The 21,966-nt window shown below is 41.7% G+C and overlaps 1 protein-coding gene across 2 annotated transcripts in view; it reads left to right on the top strand.

The window, feature by feature from the left end:
- The window catches only part of LOC132382589 (interferon-stimulated gene 20 kDa protein-like), a 24,888-nt gene extending 5,034 nt beyond the window's left edge, over positions 1–19,854 (top strand). Inside the window, exons 2-4 of one of the 2 annotated variants that reach the window (XM_059952946.1) lie at positions 5,460–5,798; positions 8,716–8,916; positions 19,641–19,854. In XM_059952946.1, coding sequence (XP_059808929.1) covers positions 5,460–5,798; positions 8,716–8,916; positions 19,641–19,787 — 687 coding nt within the window. In that variant the 3' untranslated portion in view covers positions 19,788–19,854. Of the gene's footprint in view, positions 1–5,459; positions 5,799–8,715; positions 8,917–12,092; positions 12,176–19,640 lie in introns of those variants that run through there. The other variant, XM_059952947.1, reaches the window with a different exon arrangement.
- The last annotated feature ends 2,112 nt before the right edge of the window (positions 19,855–21,966 follow it).

A 21,966-nucleotide genomic window follows, 5' to 3' on the forward strand; every position in this document is an offset into this window, starting at 1 on the left:
GTCACTCAATTTTAAATTTCCCAACTTCAAGACAGGGGTTTGGACTTGTTTCCTAATCAATGGCCAAGAACTTTACCACCTAGAAGACCATGAATGCAAACAGGAAACTCAATATCTGAAATTGTTGGCCTCTTATGTGTAATACTTCCAACTAATGAGATGCTATTTTACAAGTTTATGATACACCCCATTGCCTCAGAGCAGAAAGCTAGAGCACAGCAGTTAGCATGGTACTATAAACACAAAATACACTGCAGATGCTGGGGTCAAAGCAACACGTACAACACGCTAGAGGAATTCAGCAGGTTGACTTCGTTTCCACGGATGCTGTCTGACCTGCTGTGTTCCTCCAGCATGTTGAGCATGAAACTATTTCAGCTTGGGGCATTCCCAAGTTTGGCATTCACTTCCAGCGCCAGCTATAAAGAGTTTGTATGTTCTCCCTGTGATCGAGTGGGTTTCCTCTGGGCGCTCCAGTTTCCTCCCACAGTCCAAAGATGCACCAGTTAGTCATTATAAATTGTCCAGATTTAATAGGTTGCTGGTTGGTTCAGCTCGTTGGGCTGGAGGGATCTGATAAATAAAATAAACGATTGTGGGAGTAGAGTGAAGGGTTTTAGGTTTTTCGTATGCTATTACTGTTACGTTGGCGCCGATAGAGTGTGTATAGTATAAAAAACGTGTTGTTTGTGTTAACATCCCCGTGTGTTGGTTGTTAATGCAAACAACACATTTCACTGTATGTTTCAATATTAACATGATAAATAAATTTGAACCTTGAATCTTATTTGTTTTACTTAGAGATGCAGCACAGTAACAGGCCCTTAATGCCCAATTTCACCCATGTGACCAATTAACCCAATAACCCACACGCTTTAGGAATGTGGGAGGAAACTGGCGCACCTGGAGGAAACATGTGTGATCACAGGGAGAATGTACAAACTTCTTACAGACGGGTGGGAATTGAACCTGGGTCGCTTGGTGCTGTCACCAAAGTTCAAAGTAAATTTATTACTAAAGTACATATATGACACCATGTACAATCTTGAGATTCATTTTCTTGTGGGTATACTCAATAAATCTATATAATACTAACTAAAACAGAGTAAATGAAAGACTGCCTAACTGCAGAAGACAACTTACTACAAATAGAAATAGATGAAGAAAAAGAATAAATAAATAAGCAATAAATGAAAAGAACAGATGAAAAGTCATTGAAAGTGAGTCCATAGGTTGTGGGAACATTTCAGTAATGGTGCAAGTGGAAGCTGAGAGAACCTATCCACTTTGGTTCAAGAGGCTGATGGTTAAGGGGTAATAACTGTTCCTGAACCTGGTGGTGTGAGTCCTGAGATTCCTGTACTGGCTTTCTGATGGCAACAGTGAGAAGAGAGCATGGTCTGGGTGTTGAGGGTCCCTGATGATGATGAGTGCTGCTTTTCTGCAACAGCATTTCATGTAGATGAGCTCATTGGTTGGGAGGGCTTTACCTGCGATGGAATACTATCGTGCCAACCACCAAGCTACCGTGCCACCCCAAATCTTGGACATATCTAGGGAAACAGGCCATAGGATGTAATGTTAATAACCAATTGCTCATACTAAATCTGAGCAGTCAATACAGTATGCAGGTGATCCTGCAGTACAGAAGTTTGGATAACGAGTTTTCTCTTAGAGTTCACAAATCACAACCAAACCAAACTGGAATATGGAATAAAATTCACTCATAAAATGTTAGTGAAAACAGAAGTAAATTTAAATGTAGATGGTTTTGCCTCTGCATCTGCATCCACATCCACCACCTTCTGCAGCTTTTTCCATTCCTCTCTCCACTGTGTATCTTTAGAAGTTTGTCAAAGTTTTTGGTGACATGACAAGTCTACGCAAACTTCTAAGAAAGCAGAGGCACTGTCATGCTTTCTTTGTGATGATACTTATGTACTGGTCTCAGGACAGATCCTCTGATGATGTTAATGCTGAGGAATTTAAATCTACAGACCCCCCCCCCCCTTCCCCGTAATGAAGACTAGCTCATAGATCTATGGAATTGAATCTCCGTCCTCAGCACTGGACAGCATTACACTAACTGCTACGTTACTATGCCACATGGAGCTATATTCACCCAATCAATGAGCCTCCTGATCTATTTTTTACTTTACTGTTTATCATATTGTGCTAAGTTCCTGAGTGTGAATCAGCGGACAGAAATTTGTCCAGAGAGAGTTTTAGCTAGACACTAATAAAGTACAAAGTGACTAATGGCTCTCCTCCCCTTCTTACCCCATCCCTTTATTTATTTATTATTCCCCCTTTTTTTCCTCTCTCTGCCCCTCTCACAATCGCTCCTTGCCTGCTCTCAATCTCCCTCTGGTGCTCCCCTCCCCCTTTCTTTCTCCCTAGGCCTCCCGTCCCATGATCCTTTCCCTTCTCCAGCTCTGTATCCCTTTTGCCAATCAACTTTCCAGCTCTTAGCTTCATCCCTCCCCCTCCTGCCTTCTATTATTTCAGATTTCCCCCTCCCCCTCCTACTTTCATATCTCTTACTATCTTTTCTTTCAGATAGTCCTGACGAAGGGCCCCGACCCAAAACGTCAACTGTATTTTTTCCTATAGATCCTGCCTGGTCTGCTGCATTCTCCCAGCATTTTGTGTGTGTTGCTTGATTTCCTCGTGTTTGCATTTTTAAAGTGACTAATTCTCTGGATCTGTTCATGTAAAGTGGATATGCAGGCGAACAGGCAGGGAATGGAGACTGCATGCAGGCGGATGTGGAATTTTAATTGGCATCTAATTTGAAAGGTTAACTTATTTGCTGATCAAAAGTTGTTCCAAAGTCTGCGCCTGCCATGCTGGTTAATGATGGGCCTGCCCGAGGTATGTAGCTGAGTTCCCTTTGGTTAGTATCCATGCGCTGCAGCACCAGTTTCTGGTCCCTGATCACATGCTGCTGCATCTCTGACTGGCTTCCTTACAGTCCTCAGGTGTATATGGGTAAATGTGTGTGTATGAGTCTCTTTTAAACCCTGAGTTCGCTCCAGGCTGTGAGCCGCGGACAATGCTGTAGAAACCATTTGAGAAGTGCGTTACAGTTAATAAGGGGAAGCGCTCATATTTTGGATGCACACTTAGTTAAGTAGTTGTTTATTGCTTGTTCAATCTCCTGTAACTTGGGCAGATTTAACAACTTGTATTGAATGCTGAGTGTTGTAGTTTCTATAGTTTGGGTGAATTGGATGAGAGCTTGTTTGATTTACATGCGAGTGAAGTATTTCACTGCTTGCTTGTGAATAAACAGTTGCTGTAATTATCCGCAATCAGTATCTGTTGTTTCACTTACCGAACCAGCGAAACTACTTGCATATAACAACATCGTTGCTGCCATAGGCATGATGGGCCAAAGGGCCTGTTTCTGAACTGTACTGTTCTACACTCAGTGGTCACTTTACTCGGTACACCTGTATACCTTATTAATGCAAATATCTAATCAGCCTACCATGTGACAGAAACTCAATGCATAAAAGCATGCAGACATGGTCAAGAGGTTCAGTTGTTCTTCAGACCAAACATCAGAATCGGGGAAAATTGTGATCTAAATGACTTTGACCATGGAACGATTATTGATGCCAGACTGGTTAGTTTGAGTATCTCGGAAACTGTTGACCTCTTGGGATTTTCACACATTGCGATCTTATAGCGAGTTTTACAGAGAATGGTGGGAAAAACAAGAAAACATCCAGAGAGTGGCAGTTCTGTGCGTGAAAACATCTTGTTAATGAGAGAGGTCAGACGAGAATGGCCAGACTGGTTCAAGCTGACAGGAAGGTGACAGGAACTCAAATAAATATGTATCATAACCATGGCATGCAGAAGGGCATCTCTGACTGCACACTGAACCTTGTTTGGCTGCAACAGCAGAAGACCACAATGGGTTCCACTCCAGTACCTAATAAAACAGACACAGATTGTGCATTGTGAAATTTGATTTTTTCATCAGCAGTAGAGTGAAGTGCATAAAAAAATTCTAAGCTACAATAGGAAATATATGAAATAAACAAGTACAGTAGCGCAAACTGTGAGCAAGATAGTGAGGTTATGACTGGGGATTATAGCCTTTGTTATAAATCCTGTAATTTGGAAGCTGATTTAAAATTTCAGGATGTTAACAGAAACTGAAAAGGCAGATGGTGAGAAACTATGTGCACTGGTCTGAGATCCGAGGATTAAAGGTTGTCTAACAAGTTAGACTTAAGGACATTTTTGATTTTCCAAAGAGTGAGGTTAGGCAGCACTTTTACACATGGGTAGTGGTAGAAATATAGAAATCTCTTCTACAAAATGCAGATGATGCTGGACCAACCATTAAATTTAAATCTGAGTTTGATAAATGTTTGTTTGATTAGTGAATTATTTAAGGACACGGTGGGAGGGGGAGTGAGCATGTCGGGATTAGGTCAACGATCAGTTGTAAGCTCAGTTTGAGGGGTATGGATAGGGTAAATGCAAGCAGGCTTTTTCCATTGAGGTTGGGTGAGACTAGAACTAGAGTTCATGGGTTAAGGATGAGAGGTGAAATTTTTAACGGGAACCTGAGATTGGTGAGACTGTGGAATGATCTGCCAGTGGAAGTAGTGAATGTGGGTTCAATTTCAACATTTAAGAGACATTTGTGTATGTAGGTGGATGGGAGAGCAATTGTCCAGGTGCAGGTCAATAGGAATAGGCAGAAAAGTAGGTTGGCATGGATCAGATGGGCTGAAGGGCCTGTTGTTATGCCATAGGGTTCTGTGACTCAATGCATGTGGGAAAGGGTTTATGGGACGACTCATCTTCATCCTGTTCCTGAGTTAATTAAAAGATTAATTAAAATACCACAACATGCAATAGGCTGGCTGCTATTTGGAAACAGGATAATGGAGCAACAGACATAAAATGCTGGAGGAACTCAGCCAGTCAGGCAGCATCTCTGAAAATAAATAAACATTTGTGGGAATGGGATAATAGAGTTTCCTTTGTAAGGGGTGACGTTCTTCAGAAACTCAAATGTAATGGAAGTTACACCCAAACCTTTTTTTTAACCATCTCCGGCATTTGCAAGGTAAATTAAAGCATCACAGTGTGTGTACACGTATGGAGTCTGTCACAGGTCTTTTTGTCACACAGAGAAATTCATGCAGCTATCTTTTCCTGTCAGATGATCCAGGTTTGTGTATCAACAACTTCTGGGGAATTGGATAGAAGAATATACACTCGCTCTCTGCCGAAAAGTATTTTTAAGGTGGGGTGTATTCATGTGATTTTACAGTGGCAAGCCAACACAACAATAAGCAAATAGGACAACATTGTAACCATGGATACTATTAGGTGTGGACGTATATTATCTCTGTTGTTGACTTGATGATACCTTACTGAACAGAAAGTGACGACAAAGCTGTTGAAATTTGGTTATGCTTTGTCACCAGCAGACGAGGGTTCGGTATAAAGGTGCTCGAGCAAATGAGGAAACGGGAGAGCGAAGAGGAAGTTGCTGTTGCTACATTGGACCCTTTGCAGGGAGTACAAGCTGTACAATGGTAGATCCTTCCAAGTATGTTGCCATGGACTGTGAGATGGTGGGACTTGGCTGCAATGGCCGTGACAGTGGTCTGGCGCGCTGTAGCATCGTTGATTATGATGGGAAGGTGATCTATGACAAATTTATCAAACCAGATGGGACAATTACAGATTACAGGACACCCGTGAGTGGGATTCGCCCATCGGATATGGATACAGCTGTGCCTTATCAGATCGCCAGGGAAGAGGTAAGTTTCCCCTTGTAATACTTCTTGTAATTATTCAGCCACATAACCATTCTTATTAATCCTTCCTTGAATATGTCTAACATCTGACTGAGAGATCTGGTGAAGGACTACTTGATGGAAGTTTTACGTAGCACCCATTGTGACTTCATAAGACCATAAGATATAAGAACAGAATTAGGCCATTTGGCCCATTGAGTTTGGTCCATCATTCCATCATGGCTGATTTATTATCCTTTTCAACCACATTCTCCTGCCTTCTCCCCATAGCCTTTGATGCCCTGGCTAATCAAGAACCTATCATCCTCTGCCTTAAGTATACCCAATTACTTAAGGATATTCAAAACCATTTTAAAGCCAATGGAAAGAGTTGGAAGAATGGCTACTTTGAGAAATTAGGAAAAAGTGATAGCCTGTTTATATCTAACAAGCTCACACACGTGATAATAAACAGATTGCTTCAGTAATCTGGTAAATATTGGACCCAGTACAAGGGGAATTACCCCCCTGTTTATTGCCACGAATCTTTAGCATCTACTTGAGAGCAGAGGGAACCTGAGCTTTCAAACTCCAAGGAGTGCACATCACAAACAACTTCCCATGGTCCCAGAACACAGTCAAGAAAGCTCACCAATGCTTCAGCTTTCTGAAGGGGCTGAACTTTGCACACTCATACTGGCATCATTCTCCAGTTGCGCAGTAGAGAGCATCTGAACAAGCTGCACCACTGCTTGATGTGGAAGCTGCACTGTGGCAGACAGGAATCTCTACAGCGGGTAGTCAAAACTGCCCAGAGCATCACCAGCTCCAGCCCACCCACCACGAAGGATATATATGCAGAAAGGTGCTGAAAGAGGCCAGTAACATTGTGAAGGATCCCACCCACCCTGCTCATGAACTGTTTGCCCCACTCCCATCAGGGAGGAGGCTACGTGACATCCACCAGACTCAAAAGTAGATACTTTCCACAAGCAGTAAGACTGATCAACACCTCCACCCACAAACTCCATCGCGACTTTATTATTTACCATTAGTCATTTTATGTACAGCCTAATGATCACTTTATGGACATACAGTCTCTCTAAGTATATAGCTATCTTGTGCATTTATATTTATCACTTGTTTTATTATCATTATTTGTTCTTTATCTTTTGTGGTTTTGTTTAAGCTGCATCGGATCCAGCGTAACAATAATTTTGTTCTCCTTACACTTGTATTCATTAATCTAGTCTAAGGCTCAACCCTTTGAATACAGGATTCTCTTGGCAATGCTATAGAATGATCAGTGTAGGTCTTGTGCTGACGTCTCTTTAGTGGGACTTGAAGCATAGCCATACTGGCAGTCATTGTTTCCCAGTCCAAACGTAAGCTGTCAAACCAGTTGTGTTCAGCAGTCGTCAACCAATCAACTTCAGGAATGCTTTGACGGAACTGAAATGGGAGGCTGTCTATTCTTCTCACATCTCTTCCTCCCCACCCCAACCAATAACTCACGAAGAAACTTAACTGAATTAATTAGTTGACCAAGAGTCTTAGTGACAAGGCTAGGTTTTGAGGGGCGAAACCAGGAGGGTATTATCAATAGGAGAGATTCTGCAGATGCTGGAAATCCAGAGTAAGACACACAAAATGCTGGAGGAACTCAGCAGGTCAGGCAACGTCTATGGAAAGGAGTAAAGAGTTGATGCTTTGTGCTGAGATCCTATATCAGATCAGGAAAGGAAGATTGAAAGAGACAGAATAGGAAGGTGGGGGTGTGCGAGGGGAAGGGGTGCCAGCTGGCAGGTGATAGGTGAAGCCAGATAAGGGGGAAAATAAAAAAAAAACGTTTAGTAACGTACAAGATGCTGGAGGATCTCCGCAGGTTAGGCAGCATCTATGGAGAGGAATAAAGAGTAAACGTTTCAGGCTGAGACCCATCATCAAGTATTTGTCAGATATATTATTAGCTTCCAGTGCATCAAAGCTTTCTAAAACATCAGTAAAGGTTCCCCTGTAAAATATGAACAGATTTCTGAAATTTCAGTGATATTAGTAATGATTTTGGATAAAGTGGATTCTCTTTTCCATGGCATGTCATTGGTTCTGGGTGGACTGGGCTCATCTCTGCTGTATCTTGTTTCGGTCCAGAGTGAAGGGTGTCGATCCAAAATGCCGACTGTTTACTTCCCACCATAGATACTGCCTGACGTGATGGTTTTCCCCCGGCAGTGTGTGTGTTGCTCCAGATTCCAAAATCTGCAGTGCCGTGTGTCTCTGTAATCTGATTCCGTCTGATGTTTGTTTGATCAAACAGATCTTTATTTGGAAGTGTTATCAAAAGAAATGGATCCAAACTAAATAAGTGGAGTCTGAAATACACATCAGCCTTGATGTAATTAAATGTAAATACTCAGTGATAGGTGTCGGAATGTACTGCCTGGTACGGCAGATACGTCAGAGACTTTCAATAGACGTTTACATGAATGTGTGAGAAATGGAAGGGTATGGACATTGTGTATGCAGAGGGGATTATTTAGAATGGCCATTTGATTACTAATTTAATTGGATCGGCACAACACTGTGGGCCGGAAGGCCTGTCCTGCGCTATGATGTTTCTATCTTCTTAAATGCTGGGCTGACAATCCTTTTCCTGTTATTCATACTTAACATAATTCAGAGTAATTAGCCGGCATCTGTGGCTAAGCAGTTAATATTTGTGTTTACTAACATTATGCTGGGGGCTTCCAGATAGCTTGACCAACACCCATCCTTCAGACAACACCAACAATCGATTGTTTTATCTCTGTGGGACCTTGCTGTGTGCAAAAAATCAATGGCAGCTCTGACACTTTGAAAGCAGCTTGAGGCACCCTGAGGAAAAGTCAGGCAATCTCGGAGTGGAAGTTTGTTGCACTAACATTCTGCTGCTTCCATTCAGATTCTGGAGATCTTGAAAGGAAAGATTATCGTGGGCCACGATCCCAGGTCTGACTTCTGTGTACTGAATACGGACGTTTCGAACTACGCCATACGGGACACCTCATCGTGCAAGTTACTGATCACAAAAGCAAAACTGAAAACCGACAGACGTGCCTCATTAAAGGCTCTCTGCCAGAAACTGCTGGGGAAAAGAATACAGGTACATGAAAGGTCACATGAAACTTCTCTTCCTCTGTAATGCTTCTAATTCTATCCCATCCGTTCTTCAAAGTTTAAAGTTCAAGAAAATATTTTATCAAAGTGCATATATGTCACCGTAGGCTGCCATGGGATACATTTCCTTGTGGGCATTCACAATAAATACAAAGAAACACAACAGAATTAATGAAAAACTGCACGCAACAAAGACGGCAAACAACCAATGTGCAAAAGACACCAAACTGCAAATACAAAATAATATTAATAATAATACATAAGTAACAAATAAGGAGAACATGAGTTGTAGGCTCCTCATATGATAAGCCATTCAATCCCCGAATCATTTTTGTGAACCTCCTTTGAACCCTCTCCAATGTCAACATGCCCTCTCTTAGATAAGGGGCATTAATGATGATGAGTAGGTACATGAGTAGGAAAGATTTAGAGGAATACAAACTGAACATGAGGGAATGGGATTACCTCAAAGAGATGACTTTGTGGGCCTGGGCGAGTTGGGCCAAGGGGCTGGTTTTCATGTTGTGTCACTCTGGCTCTACAACAGTGCCGATGTATGATGGAATCCTGGCCTTTACACAGGATCTCTCAATGGCCGCACATCTGGCACAAACGGAAGAGCTACTTCATCACAGTTCCGATGACCTAGTTAATCATGACCCCAGCTACCGTCAATGTGGGGTTTGCCTGTTCTCCCTTTAACCAGCTGGGTTCCTCTAAATATTTCCTCCCACAATCCTAAGACATGAAGGTTAGACAGCCACTGTAACTTCCACCTAGTTGCTTGCAAATTCATAACACCACAAGGTAGATGCAGATTAGGCCATTCGGCCGAGTAAGTCTGATCTGCCTTTTGATCATGGCTGATTTATTTTCCCTCTCCACCTCATTCTCCTATCTTCACCCTGTAACCTTTGATACCCTTACCAATCAAGAATGTATCAACCTCTGCTTTAAATCTACCCAATGACTTGATGTCCACAACTGCCTGTGGCAACGAATTCCGCTGATTCATTACCCTCCAGATAAGGAAATTCCTCATCATCTCTTTTCTAAAGGGATGTCCTCGTATTCTGAGGCATTTCAATCTTTGTTAGGTTTTGATGAGATCTCCCCTCATCCTTCTGCATACCAGTGAGTACAGGCCCAGAGCCATCAGTCGGTCCTTATATGGTATCGTTTTCGTTCCTGAAATCATTCTTGTGAATCTCTTCTGAACCAATGGCAGCACATCCTTTCTTAGATAAGGGGCCCAGAACTGCTCACAATACTCCAAGTGACACCTTATAAAGCATCAACTTTACATCCTCCCTTTTATATTCTAGTCCTCTGCAAATGCATACTCACATTGCATTTGCCTTCCCACTACCAACACAATCTCCAATTTAACCTTTAGAGAACCCTTTGCAACTCGGATTTTTGAATTAAAACAGCCTATGCTTTTATTTCTTCCTCCAAAATACATGACCATGCAATTCCTGGCACTATATTCCATCTGCCACTTGCTTGCCCATTCTCCTAATCTGTCTATGTTCCTCTGCAGTCTCGCTGCTTCCTCAACGCTACCTGCCCTCCACCTGTCTTCGTATTGCATAAACAAACTCATAACGTCATGCTGCATGGACGCTGGACCTTAGTGTCTGAACCGACCATCAAGCTTTTATTCACGGGAGTTTAGAAAAATGAGAGTGGATCTTATAGAAATCTATCCCACAAGGATCTGTTCTGAGACTTCCACTTTTCGTGATTTTTATTAACGACTTGGATGTGGAGGTAGAAGGGTGGGTTGGCAAGTTTGCAGATGACACAAAGGTTGGTGGTGTTGTAGATAGTATAAAGGATTGTCAAAAATTGCAGAGAGACATTGATAGGATGCAGAAGTGGCGCGAGAAGTGGCAGATGGAGTTCAACCCGGACAAGTGTGAGGTGGTACACTTTGGAAGGACAAATCCCAAGGCAGGGTACAAAGTAAATGGCAGGATACTTGATAGTGTGGAGGAGCAGAGGGATCTGGGGGTACATGTCCACAGATCCCTGAAAGTTGCTTCACAGGTAGGTAGGGTAGTTAAGAAAGCTTATGGGGTGTTAGCTTTCATAAGTCGAGGGATAGAGTTTAGGAGATGTGATGTAATGTTCCAGCTCTGTAAAACTCTGGTTAGGCCACACTTGGTGTACTGTGTCCAGTTCTAGTTGCCTCACTATAGGAAGGATGTGAAAGCATTGGAAAGGGTACAGAGGAGGTTTACCAGGATGCTGCCTGGTTTAGAGAGTAAGGATTATGATCAGGGATTAAGGGAGCTAGGGCTTTACTCTTTGGAGAGAAGGAGGATGAGAGGAGACATAATAGAGGTGTGCAAGATATTAAGAGGAATAGATAGAGTGGATAGCCAATGCCTCTTCCCCAGGGCACCACTGCTCAGTACAAGAGGACATGGCTTTTAGGTAAGGGGAGGGAAGTTCAAGGGGGATATTAGAGGAAGGTTTTTCACTCAGAGAGTGGTTGGTGCGTGGAATGCACTGCCTGAGTCAGTGGTGGAGGCAGATACACTAGTGAAGTTTAAGAGACTACTAGACAGATATATGGAGGAATTTAAGGTGGGGGGTTATATAGGAGGCAGGGTTTGAGGGTCGGCACAACATTATGGGCCAAAGGGCCTGTAACGTGCTGTACTATTCTATGTTCTATGTTCTATATACTATGACCAGGACTGGGTAAATTAGATGCAGAAAGGAGTTCCTAATGATGAAGTCTGGATTGGATTTTTTTTTATCATCGCATGTTCCGAGACAGTGAAAAGCTTTTGTTTTGCATACTAGCCAGGCAGATCATACCATATTTCATTATGTCAATGCAGTTATAGAGGAAGTGCGGGGCAGGTAGACAAAGTCAAGGACCAGGGAGTCACAGTGTAAGGATAAAGGAGTAAGTTCAACGTTCAAAGTAAAGTTTATTATCAGAGTACATACATGTCACCACATACAACCCTGAGATTCTTTTTTCTGCAGGCATACTTGTCAAATCTATAAAACAGTAACTGTAAACAGGATCAATGGACAACAAACTGTGCAAGTGCAGATATTTAAAAAGCAATAAAGAATAAGCATGAAATAACAAGATAAAAGAGTCCTTAACTGAGTGTAGTTATCTCCTTTTGTTCAAAGAGCCTGATAGTTGAGGGGTAGTAACCGAACTTGAAACTGCTGGTGTGAGTCCTGAGGCAGTTGTACCTTCTACCTGATGGCTACAGCAAGAAAAGAGCCTGGCCTAGGTGGTGAGGATCTTTGGTGATTGATGTACCATCAATAACTCTCGGAGACGTGAGGCAAGGTATAGTCTTTTATTGGCTGGAAGAAAGAACAAGCAGCAATTGACCACCGCACTACATCCTGGAGACTGAGGCTGGGGCTGTCTCTCCAATCGTCTTTATACCAGGGTCCGTGGGAGGAGCCACAGGAGCAGTCAACGGGGGGGGGGGGGGGGGGCGTGTCCAGACGGGTATATGTAGTTCACCACAATGATGGACGCTGCTTTTCTACGGCAACATTTCATGTCAATGTGCTCAATGATTTGGAGGGTTTTCCCGTGATGTACTGGGCCGAATCCATAAACTTTTGAAGGATTTTCCGCTCAAAGGCATTGGTGTTCCCAAACCAGGCTGTAATGCAACAAGTCAATACACTTCCAATCACACGTCTGTAGAAGTTTGCCAAGGTTTTTGATGACATGCCAAACTCTCACAGGCTCCTGTAGAAGTAGAGGTACTGTCGTGCTTTCTTCGCAATTATAATTATATGATAGGTCCAGGCCAGGTCCACTGAGATAGTGACATTCAGGAATTTAAAGTTACTGGCCCTGTCCACCTCGGATCCTTTGATGATTACTGGCTCTTGGACCGTTGTTTTCCCTCTCCTGAAGTCAGCAATTAGTTCCTTGGTCTTATTGACATTGAGTGAGAGGTTGTTGTTATTACACCACTCAGCCAAATTTTCAATTTCCCTCCTGTATGCTGATTCATCACCCCCTTTGTTACAGCCCACATCAGTGGTGACATCGACAAACTTGTGTATGGTGTTGGAACTGTACTTAGCCGCACAGTCAAAGGCATGAAGCGAGTAGAGCAGGGGTTAAGTACACATCCTTGTGGAGCTCCTGTGCTGATGGAGATTGTGGAGGAAATGTTTTTTCCAATCCAAACTGACTGGGCTCTACAAGTGAGAAATCCAAGATCCAATTGCAAAAGAGTGTATTGAGGCTCAGGTCTTGAAGTTTACTGATTAGTTTTGAGGGGATGATGGTGTTAAATGCCGAGCTGTATTCGAAAAAGAATACCCTGATGAAGGGTCGCGACCCAAAACCTCAACTGTTCACTCTTTTCCATTGATGCTGCCTGTCCTGCAGAGTTCCCCCAGCATTGTGTGTGTTGCATAGAACAGAGAAATGTCTTCTCCCAGGGGAATTTATGAAATTCTCTATCTGAAAATTAGATATTATTGTAGAAATCAAAGGACATGGTGAGAAATCAACAAGGTATTAAAGTAACAAAGAATCTGCTGGAGGATCTCAGCTGTCAGCTGGTCAATCAGTGCCTGTGGTTGAGACCGTGCCTCTGGGCTGAGAGTGGAGAGGGGAGATGGGCATTATAAAGTGTGTTACGTATTCAGGCAACAATAAATATATGAGTTCGGCAAGGGTTTCTTATAACAAACAACACGTTTATTAAACACAGAAAACAAACCCCCCAAAAGTAAACAAACACTACCGTAACCGGAAACAGCTGCTGAGCGGCTGTTCAAACAGTTAGTAAAGTGATATTCCAAAACAGTTCTTAAAGTGATATTGCCAAAAGTTCGATATGCTCACAGTCCATTTAAAAGGAGAGACTTTACAGGACGATTTAAGTTCTCTTTCACGTCGCTTGCTTCGATCCCCGACGTCGAAATTCCCACGAAGAATTTACGAAACCAGAACGGCTTAAAGGCACTGACCTTTCCTTCCTCACTACCTTCAATCCTTTCTAGGTAAACCTAGGGATTAGCACGAAGATAGTCAACGAAATCCTTCCAAATAAGGATCAAACAAAGGTCGCCCCCGTTTCACCGTAGAAAGCGATTCTCCTCGATCTTTAACTTCCAACCTTGAATCTTCACTCTCCTTTAATTCTCAAACTAACAGAATCATAAAGAACCTGTTGGCATTAACCTTTTAAACTTTAGGCATTAAATAAAAACTTCATCCTTCAACTAAACTGCGTCATCACTTCAAACACGCAGTGGCATGAAGTCAACTTGGCAAATCCAGCCACGAACTGCCCCTCCTCACAGGGTGGGGTCTACCTTTTATAACCTGTAAAAAACCCATCACATGATCTCTACTGGCGGGAAAATGATGTCATTCCACCATCACAAGACCATCACCTCAAGTCCAGTACAGCTTCAACCCCAGTCACATGACAAGGGCACCACTGTCATGTGTCACGAGTACGTAACACCTCCCTCCAAAAAAAACATTTTTGGTCTGACAAGAACAAAAATTTTTAACAATTGCTTACAAGAAAAACAAAGGTATAAATTTTATAACATACACAATACACAACACCATCATATAACAGCTTATAAGTCACAATACAGTAGGAGTGTTACAATTGAAAAAAAAAGCACTCCAAAAAAAAAATTACAGTGTACATTCAACATCGAGATAGACAATCAGCAACCACATTATCTTTACCTTTAATATGAGTTATCACAATATTGTACTCTTGTAACATCAAACTCCAATTTAATAACCTTCTGTTTTTGTTTTTCATCTTACACAGAAAAACTAACGGATTATGATCAGTGTAAACAATAAGTGGTTTCTGAGTTGTACTAACATATACCTCAAAATATTCCAAAGCTAAAACAAGAGATAACAATTCTTTCTCTATTGTCTCTGCTCTAACTGTAAATGTACTAATTTTTCATCAATATTTTCCAGAATGGTTGAATTTGGTAACCTAACAGAAACAATGTTGGATTTAGAATGAAAGTCAGATGAATCATCTATCACGTTCCTAGTTAAATCAAACTCATTCTCACTAACCACAACAGTCACAGTATCAGATTGTTTCTCAAAATATGGTTTCAACATATTTATATGGCAAAGTTGTGTTGACCTTCTACGATCTGGAGTTTTTACCACGTAACCCACATCATTAATTTTAGACACAATTTCATAAGGACCATGAAATCTAGCTTGTAAAGGATTTGTCTGCACTGGGAAAAGAACCAACACCTTATCTCCAGACTTAAACATCCTCATCCTAGCATCTTTATCATACCAAGTCTTCATTTTCTCCTGAGCCAACTTTAAATTTTCCTTAGCTAAACTACAAGCTTTATGTAACCTGTCCTTAAATTTCAACACATAGTCCAACAAATTAGTGTGTACTTCCTTATTAATCCACTGTTCTTTCAACAAAGCTAAAGGTCCTCTAACTCTATGCCCAAACACAAGTTCAAATGGACTAAAACCTAAAGATTCCTGTACCGATTCCCTTACTGCAAATAAAAGTAAGTTTATACCCTCATTCCAGTCACTTTCATTTTCCACACAAAATGTCCTAATCATATTCTTGAGGGTAGAATGAAACCTCTCCAAGGCACCCTGCGATTCTGGATGGTATGCAGACGAAGTGATTTGCTTAGCTCCCAATTTATAAACTATCTGTTGAAACAATCCAGACATAAAATTACTGCCTTGATCAGTTTGTATCTCCTTAGGTAATCCAAAATAAGTAAAAAAATTTATAAGGGCCTTTGTCACAGTCTTAGCTTTTATATTCCTAAGTGGTACTGCCTCTGGAAACCTAGAAGAAGTACACATGATAGTCAACAAATACTGATAACCAGTTTTTGTCTTTGGTAATGGACCAACACAATCTACAATAACTTTAGAAAATGGTTCACCAAATGCTGGGATAGGTTGTAATGGAGCTACTGGTGTAACCTGATTTGGTTTACCCACAATTTGACAAGTATGGCACGTTTTACAAAACATCGCCACATCTTTTCTTAGACCAGGCCAGTAAAAATGTTTTAAAATCTTGTCCACAGTTTTCCTTACCCCTTGATGTCCACCTAAAGGCACACTATGAGCTAAAGTCAAAATCTCATTTCGATAAGCTTTTGGAACAACTACCTGGTAAACAACATTCCAATCCTCACTTGCAGGAATTGTAGGCGATCTCCACTTCCTCATCAACACTCCTTTTTCCAAGTAATATCCTACTGGCACCTTATCAATTTCACTATCTAGTAAAACCTGCTCTTTTAATTTTATAATCTCAGAGTCTCTATTCTGCTCTGCTATCATCTCCTTCCTAGACAAAGATAAATCTTTATAGTCAGACTTACTCCCAGAATCTTGTTCAAACAACGAAGATAAGAAAGTCTCTGACACATCCTCAAAACTCGAATCCTGAGTTGAACAGTCCTGAATAACAACCTCATTCTGCGCATCAATCTTTTTAGCCATAGCTCTAGTCACAACACAGGAAGAATCTGTGTTAGAATTCATCTCTGGTTCCTCTGACTCCATTGTCAAATGCACTTCAGGAAAAACTTGTCCACCTGCCAAGTCATTACCTAACAATAAAGAAATACCCTTCACAGGTAAGCTATGCTGTAATCCTACTTTAACAAATCCAGTAACTAACCCTGACTTTAAATTTACTTTATGTAAATGTACAGGCATAAAATCACTTCCAACACCTCTTATGTAATTTACCTCACCAGTATCAGACTCTTCATTAAACTTCAACACACTGTCTAACATCAATGATTGAGAAGCACCAGTATCCCTAAGGATTTTTATTGGCACCAGAGTAGATCCTTCCTTCAAGGATACAAACCCTTCAGTTACAAAATGATCATATCCCTTTCTAACTTGGTCAGACTCTAACAAAGCCTCATTTGTTTTTATCAAACCCTGTAACTTTACAGGTTCTTCAGTATGTTGCACACAAGCATCTGGAACTGCTTCCTTCTCTTTCTTTCTCAATTTGAAACAGTTAGCTATTACATGGCCAGGCTTCTTACAATAGTTACAAGTAAGACCAAACTGTCTTTCCTTCACAGGCTTTCCTTTCTCATTAACTTTCTCATTAACCTCCGATTTAATTTCAAATTTATCTAGAGTCTCCGTGTTATTTTTCCTCTTAAAAATTCTGCCCTGAGGAAATTTGTTCTTATGGTTCAAAACATACTCATCAGCTAATCTAGCACAGTCCTGCAATTTATCAGTATCCTTCTCATTTAAGTAGGTCCTTACTTCAACAGGAATGCTTCTTTTAAATTCCTCCATTAAAATCAGCTCTCTCAATGTATCATAGTCCCCATTTACATTTTTAGAAGAAACCCATCTCTCAAAACACATAGCTTTATCATAGGCAAATTCCACATAAGTTTTTTCCACAGACTTTTTCAAACTTCTGAATCTTTCCCTATATGCTTCTGGGACTAACTCATATGCGTTTAAAATATGACTCTTTACAATATCATAATCAAGAGCTTGTGCAGCTGTTAAAGCTGTGTAAACTTGTTGTGCTTTGCCTTTAATTACACTTTGTAACAACACTGACCATTTATCTTTCGGCCACTCTGACATCAGAGCAATAGTTTCAAAATGTTGAAAATACCTTTCCACTTCTGTTTCACTAAATGGAGGGACCAATTTAATTTCTTGACTAGCAACAAACGTTTTTTTAGAACCAGAAGACTGATTTCCAGTCCTTAATTCCTCCATTGCATATGCAAATTCTCTCTTCTTTTGTTCTGCCTCCAATTTACACCTCTCCAAATCAGCTTTACTTTGTTCCAATTTCATTTGTTCGATTTGCAACTGCATCTCCAGATTACTTATTTGAAACGACTCTAAAATCGATTCATCAAAAACACCCGAATCCACATAGTGTGACGCGATTTTCCTCTGTATTACAGCCTTAGAAGTAGTCTGCAAAATACCTTTAAGTTGCAATCTACTAGCTATCTCAAACACCTCAGTTTTTTTCGCCGTCGCCAACACCTCTGCAGCTGGCGAAGCCAGAAACTCATCAATATTCATTGCTGCCGAATACCACAACAAGCCAAACAAAAGAACCGAGTAATCCCCGTTTCCAAAACACCGATTTAAAAGTTAGCAAGCATTTAAACTCAAAAAATTCAATCCCGGACGAGCCCCCATATTTAATGTTACGTATTCAGGCAACAATAAATATATGAGTTCGGCAAGGGTTTCTTATAACAAACAACACGTTTATTAAACACAGAAAACAAACCCCCCCAAAAGTAAACAAACACTACCGTAACCGGAAACAGCTGCTGAGCGGCTGTTCAAACAGTTAGTAAAGTGATATTCCAAAACAGTTCTTAAAGTGATATTGCCAAAAGTTCGATATGCTCACAGTCCATTTAAAAGGAGAGACTTTACAGGACGATTTAAGTTCTCTTTCACGTCGCTTGCTTCGATCCCCGACGTCGAAATTCCCACGAAGAATTTACGAAACCAGAACGGCTTAAAGGCACTGACCTTTCCTTCCTCACTACCTTCAATCCTTTCTAGGTAAACCTAGGGATTAGCACGAAGATAGTCAACGAAATCCTTCCAAATAAGGATCAAACAAAGGTCGCCCCCGTTTCACCGTAGAAAGCGATTCTCCTCGATCTTTAACTTCCAACCTTGAATCTTCACTCTCCTTTAATTCTCAAACTAACAGAATCATAAAGAACCTGTTGGCATTAACCTTTTAAACTTTAGGCATTAAATAAAAACTTCATCCTTCAACTAAACTGCGTCATCACTTCAAACACGCAGTGGCATGAAGTCAACTTGGCAAATCCAGCCACGAACTGCCCCTCCTCACAGGGTGGGGTCTACCTTTTATAACCTGTAAAAAACCCATCACATGATCTCTACTGGCGGGAAAATGATGTCATTCCACCATCACAAGACCATCACCTCAAGTCCAGTACAGCTTCAACCCCAGTCACATGACAAGGGCACCACTGTCATGTGTCACGAGTATGTAACAAGTGGAATGGAGGAGCAGTGAGGGAGGGGGCAAGTAGGTGATCGGTGGAACGAGGAGGGTGTGAAGGGTGATGATCCAGGTGGTGGGAGGTGGAAGACTGAGGCAGGTGAGTGATAGGCAAAAGCCGACGGAAAAGATTAAAATGAAAATTGTTGATTTTGGATGATCTGTCGTAATTATATTAAATGGTTCAAAGTTCACAGCAGATAAAAGAAGCACAATGGAATCAATGATAAAATACACACAAAGGCAGACAAACAATGTGCAAAAGATGGCAAATTGCCCAAATACAAAAATAAAAATAATAATAATAATAATCAATAGGTAATAGTGAGAACATAAATTGTAGAGTCTTTGAAAGAGAGTCCATATGTTGTGGAGTCAGTTCAGTGTTGAGGTGAGTGAAGTTATCCACACTGGTTCAGGAGCCTGATGGTTGAGGGGTAAAAGCTTTTCCTGAAGCTGGTGTTGTGGGACCTGGGTACCTCCTCGAAGGCTGCAGTGAGAAGAGAGTATAACCTGAATGGTGAAATACACTCTGGGGCCAAATTGTTTGCTCCTCCCCTAATTTCTATGTTTTTATAACATGTCTCTGACTTTTCCCACACCATGTTCCTGACTGGTTCCTCCTTTCCTTCAACAGGACAGCTACAAAGGACACTCGTCTGTGGAGGATGCAAGTGCAGCGATGGAGCTCTTCAGACTTGTAGATAACACGTGGGAGCTTCAACTCACCAATGGTCTCAGGGTGGAGATAGTAAACCGATTTGAAGGACGTAACAGATATTAATGAATAAAACAACAACAGATTAAGGATTCTGATTTTCATATGCCAAATAAACAAGTAATTATATCAGCTGTAAGCCAAGTTCACTAAGTTCATTTTTTCTTCTCACTTTCCCAATACCACAAACTATTTGTTCTTTCCTGAAGTTCAGAGCAAGGACTCACCATACCAATGGCCTTTTGTCCTGTGTGGCCCCCTAGAGTATTGGGCTGCTGGTAATGCAAGGAGTCACCCATTGCTTCACTTTTTATTGTCATTTCAGCCCATTTTACTGCCTGGTCCAGATCCAACTGCAAGGCTTGATCGCTTTCCTCATTGTCTGGAACTCCGACAATCTTGTTGTCACTGCAAATTTGCTGGCCCAGTTTACCATACCATCATTAACATGGATGACACACAACAATGGGCTTTTCACTTTGTCTTTTTTCCAAAGGTGAAGGAACCAAATTTGGGATATGTATCCTTCCATTCCCTGTCACGTAGGCATGGAGCAAAATCGACAGTAGAGTAGTATAATGAAACATTTTTACCGAGTCATGCCAGCAACAATATGCATTGGGCAACTTACAGTATGGAAGCGATGAGCCAGGTTCACAGAGACAAAGGTTGGGAACCCTTGCTATAGACTGTCTGGTGGGCTGTCACACAACTATGCAACTGTAGTACATTGAGCCAGGTTCACAGAGACAAAAGCATACACACTCGAATGCCCAGGCAAAAAAGAGAAAGCCTTCCACACGTAGGAGGCCCAATCAATTCACTGTGCGATCAGTCAGCCGCACGCACACTTGCCGCATTCTCACGATCGATCCGATACGGTTCACTCCCACTTTCATTAGCTCAGGGATTTGGGACAATTGTTGGGAGCCTATGATTGTCCAGGGTGATCAGATAATTGATCCTGGAGTGGCAAGACCCTATAGACCCAGGGTTCCCAACCTTTTTTATGCCATGGACCAATACCATTAAGCAAAGGGTCAGTGGACCCCAGGTTGGGAACCCCTGCTGTAGACTGTCTGGTGGGCTATCACACATTGATACATTTGAGGTATGGTTTTAATACAACTTTTGACCAGAGTTCTTGTTGGATTCCATAAGCACAAGAGATTCTGCAGATGCTGGAAATTCAGAGTAACGTACACAAAATGTTGGAGGAACTCAGCAGGTCAGGCATCCTCTATGACATTTCAGGCCAAGACCCTTCATCAGGACGAAACAGAGCGGAAAGGGGGAATGAAGGGACTCTTTGATTCTCTCCATAGATGCTGCCTGACCAGCTGAGCTCCTCCAGCATTTTGTATGATGGGCATACGGGGACTATAAGACCCAATTAGTGTGAATGGATGTGTGATAGTCCTCGCGGACTCCGTCGGCTAAAGGACTATTTTTGAGCTGTATGACTACAAAACCACGTTTGAGTTAATAGTCCAACGATGAAGAATCTTCAGGGAAAGATTCCAGGCTGCTAACTGAATGAATAGCTAGCATCATCCACTGGAGGGTACAGGAACTGCACCCAGACACCATCAAACATCAGATGGTAGGAACTTCACTGAACTCTCTACCGATACAAAATTGCTTTATTCTGAGTGTATCAAGATGAAGGTAGCACTATAGTTCATCTCATTCTACCTCATAAAGACGTATTCTACACACAATGTGTAATTTTTAAGGGCCCACTGCCAATCCAAAACTGGTGCATCAGATTAGACATCAGTGGAGAAGACTAAAGATTAACTGAAAGGTAGACCATGAGTTCATGGAACATGGAACCACACTGCACAGGAAGAGGCCCTTTGACCCACTGTGGTAAACCATGTATACCTGTCTGGACATGCCCCTCTGCTGACTGCTCCTGTGGCTCCTCCCACAGACCCCTGGATAAAGGCGATTGTGTCACTGCTCCTCCCACTGTCCAAGACAGTATGGCCGTGGATCCATTTTACTGCCAATAAAAGCCCCTCAGTATTTATTCTACTTCCAGTCTTTTGGAGTAATTGATAGTGCATCACCCACAATGTCGTGCCAAACCAGTTGAAGAGTAAATCAAAAATACCCAAAACCTAGCCCCTCCTACCTACACAATGTCCATATTCCTCCATCTTCCTCATATCCATGTGCCAATCTAAACGTTTCTTAAAAGCCTCTAATGTATTTGCCTCTACCAAATCAGACAGCACAT

This window comes from Hypanus sabinus, chromosome 28, assembly GCF_030144855.1.
Source record: "Hypanus sabinus isolate sHypSab1 chromosome 28, sHypSab1.hap1, whole genome shotgun sequence".
In the NCBI taxonomy this organism is placed as follows: Eukaryota; Metazoa; Chordata; class Chondrichthyes; order Myliobatiformes; family Dasyatidae; genus Hypanus; species Hypanus sabinus.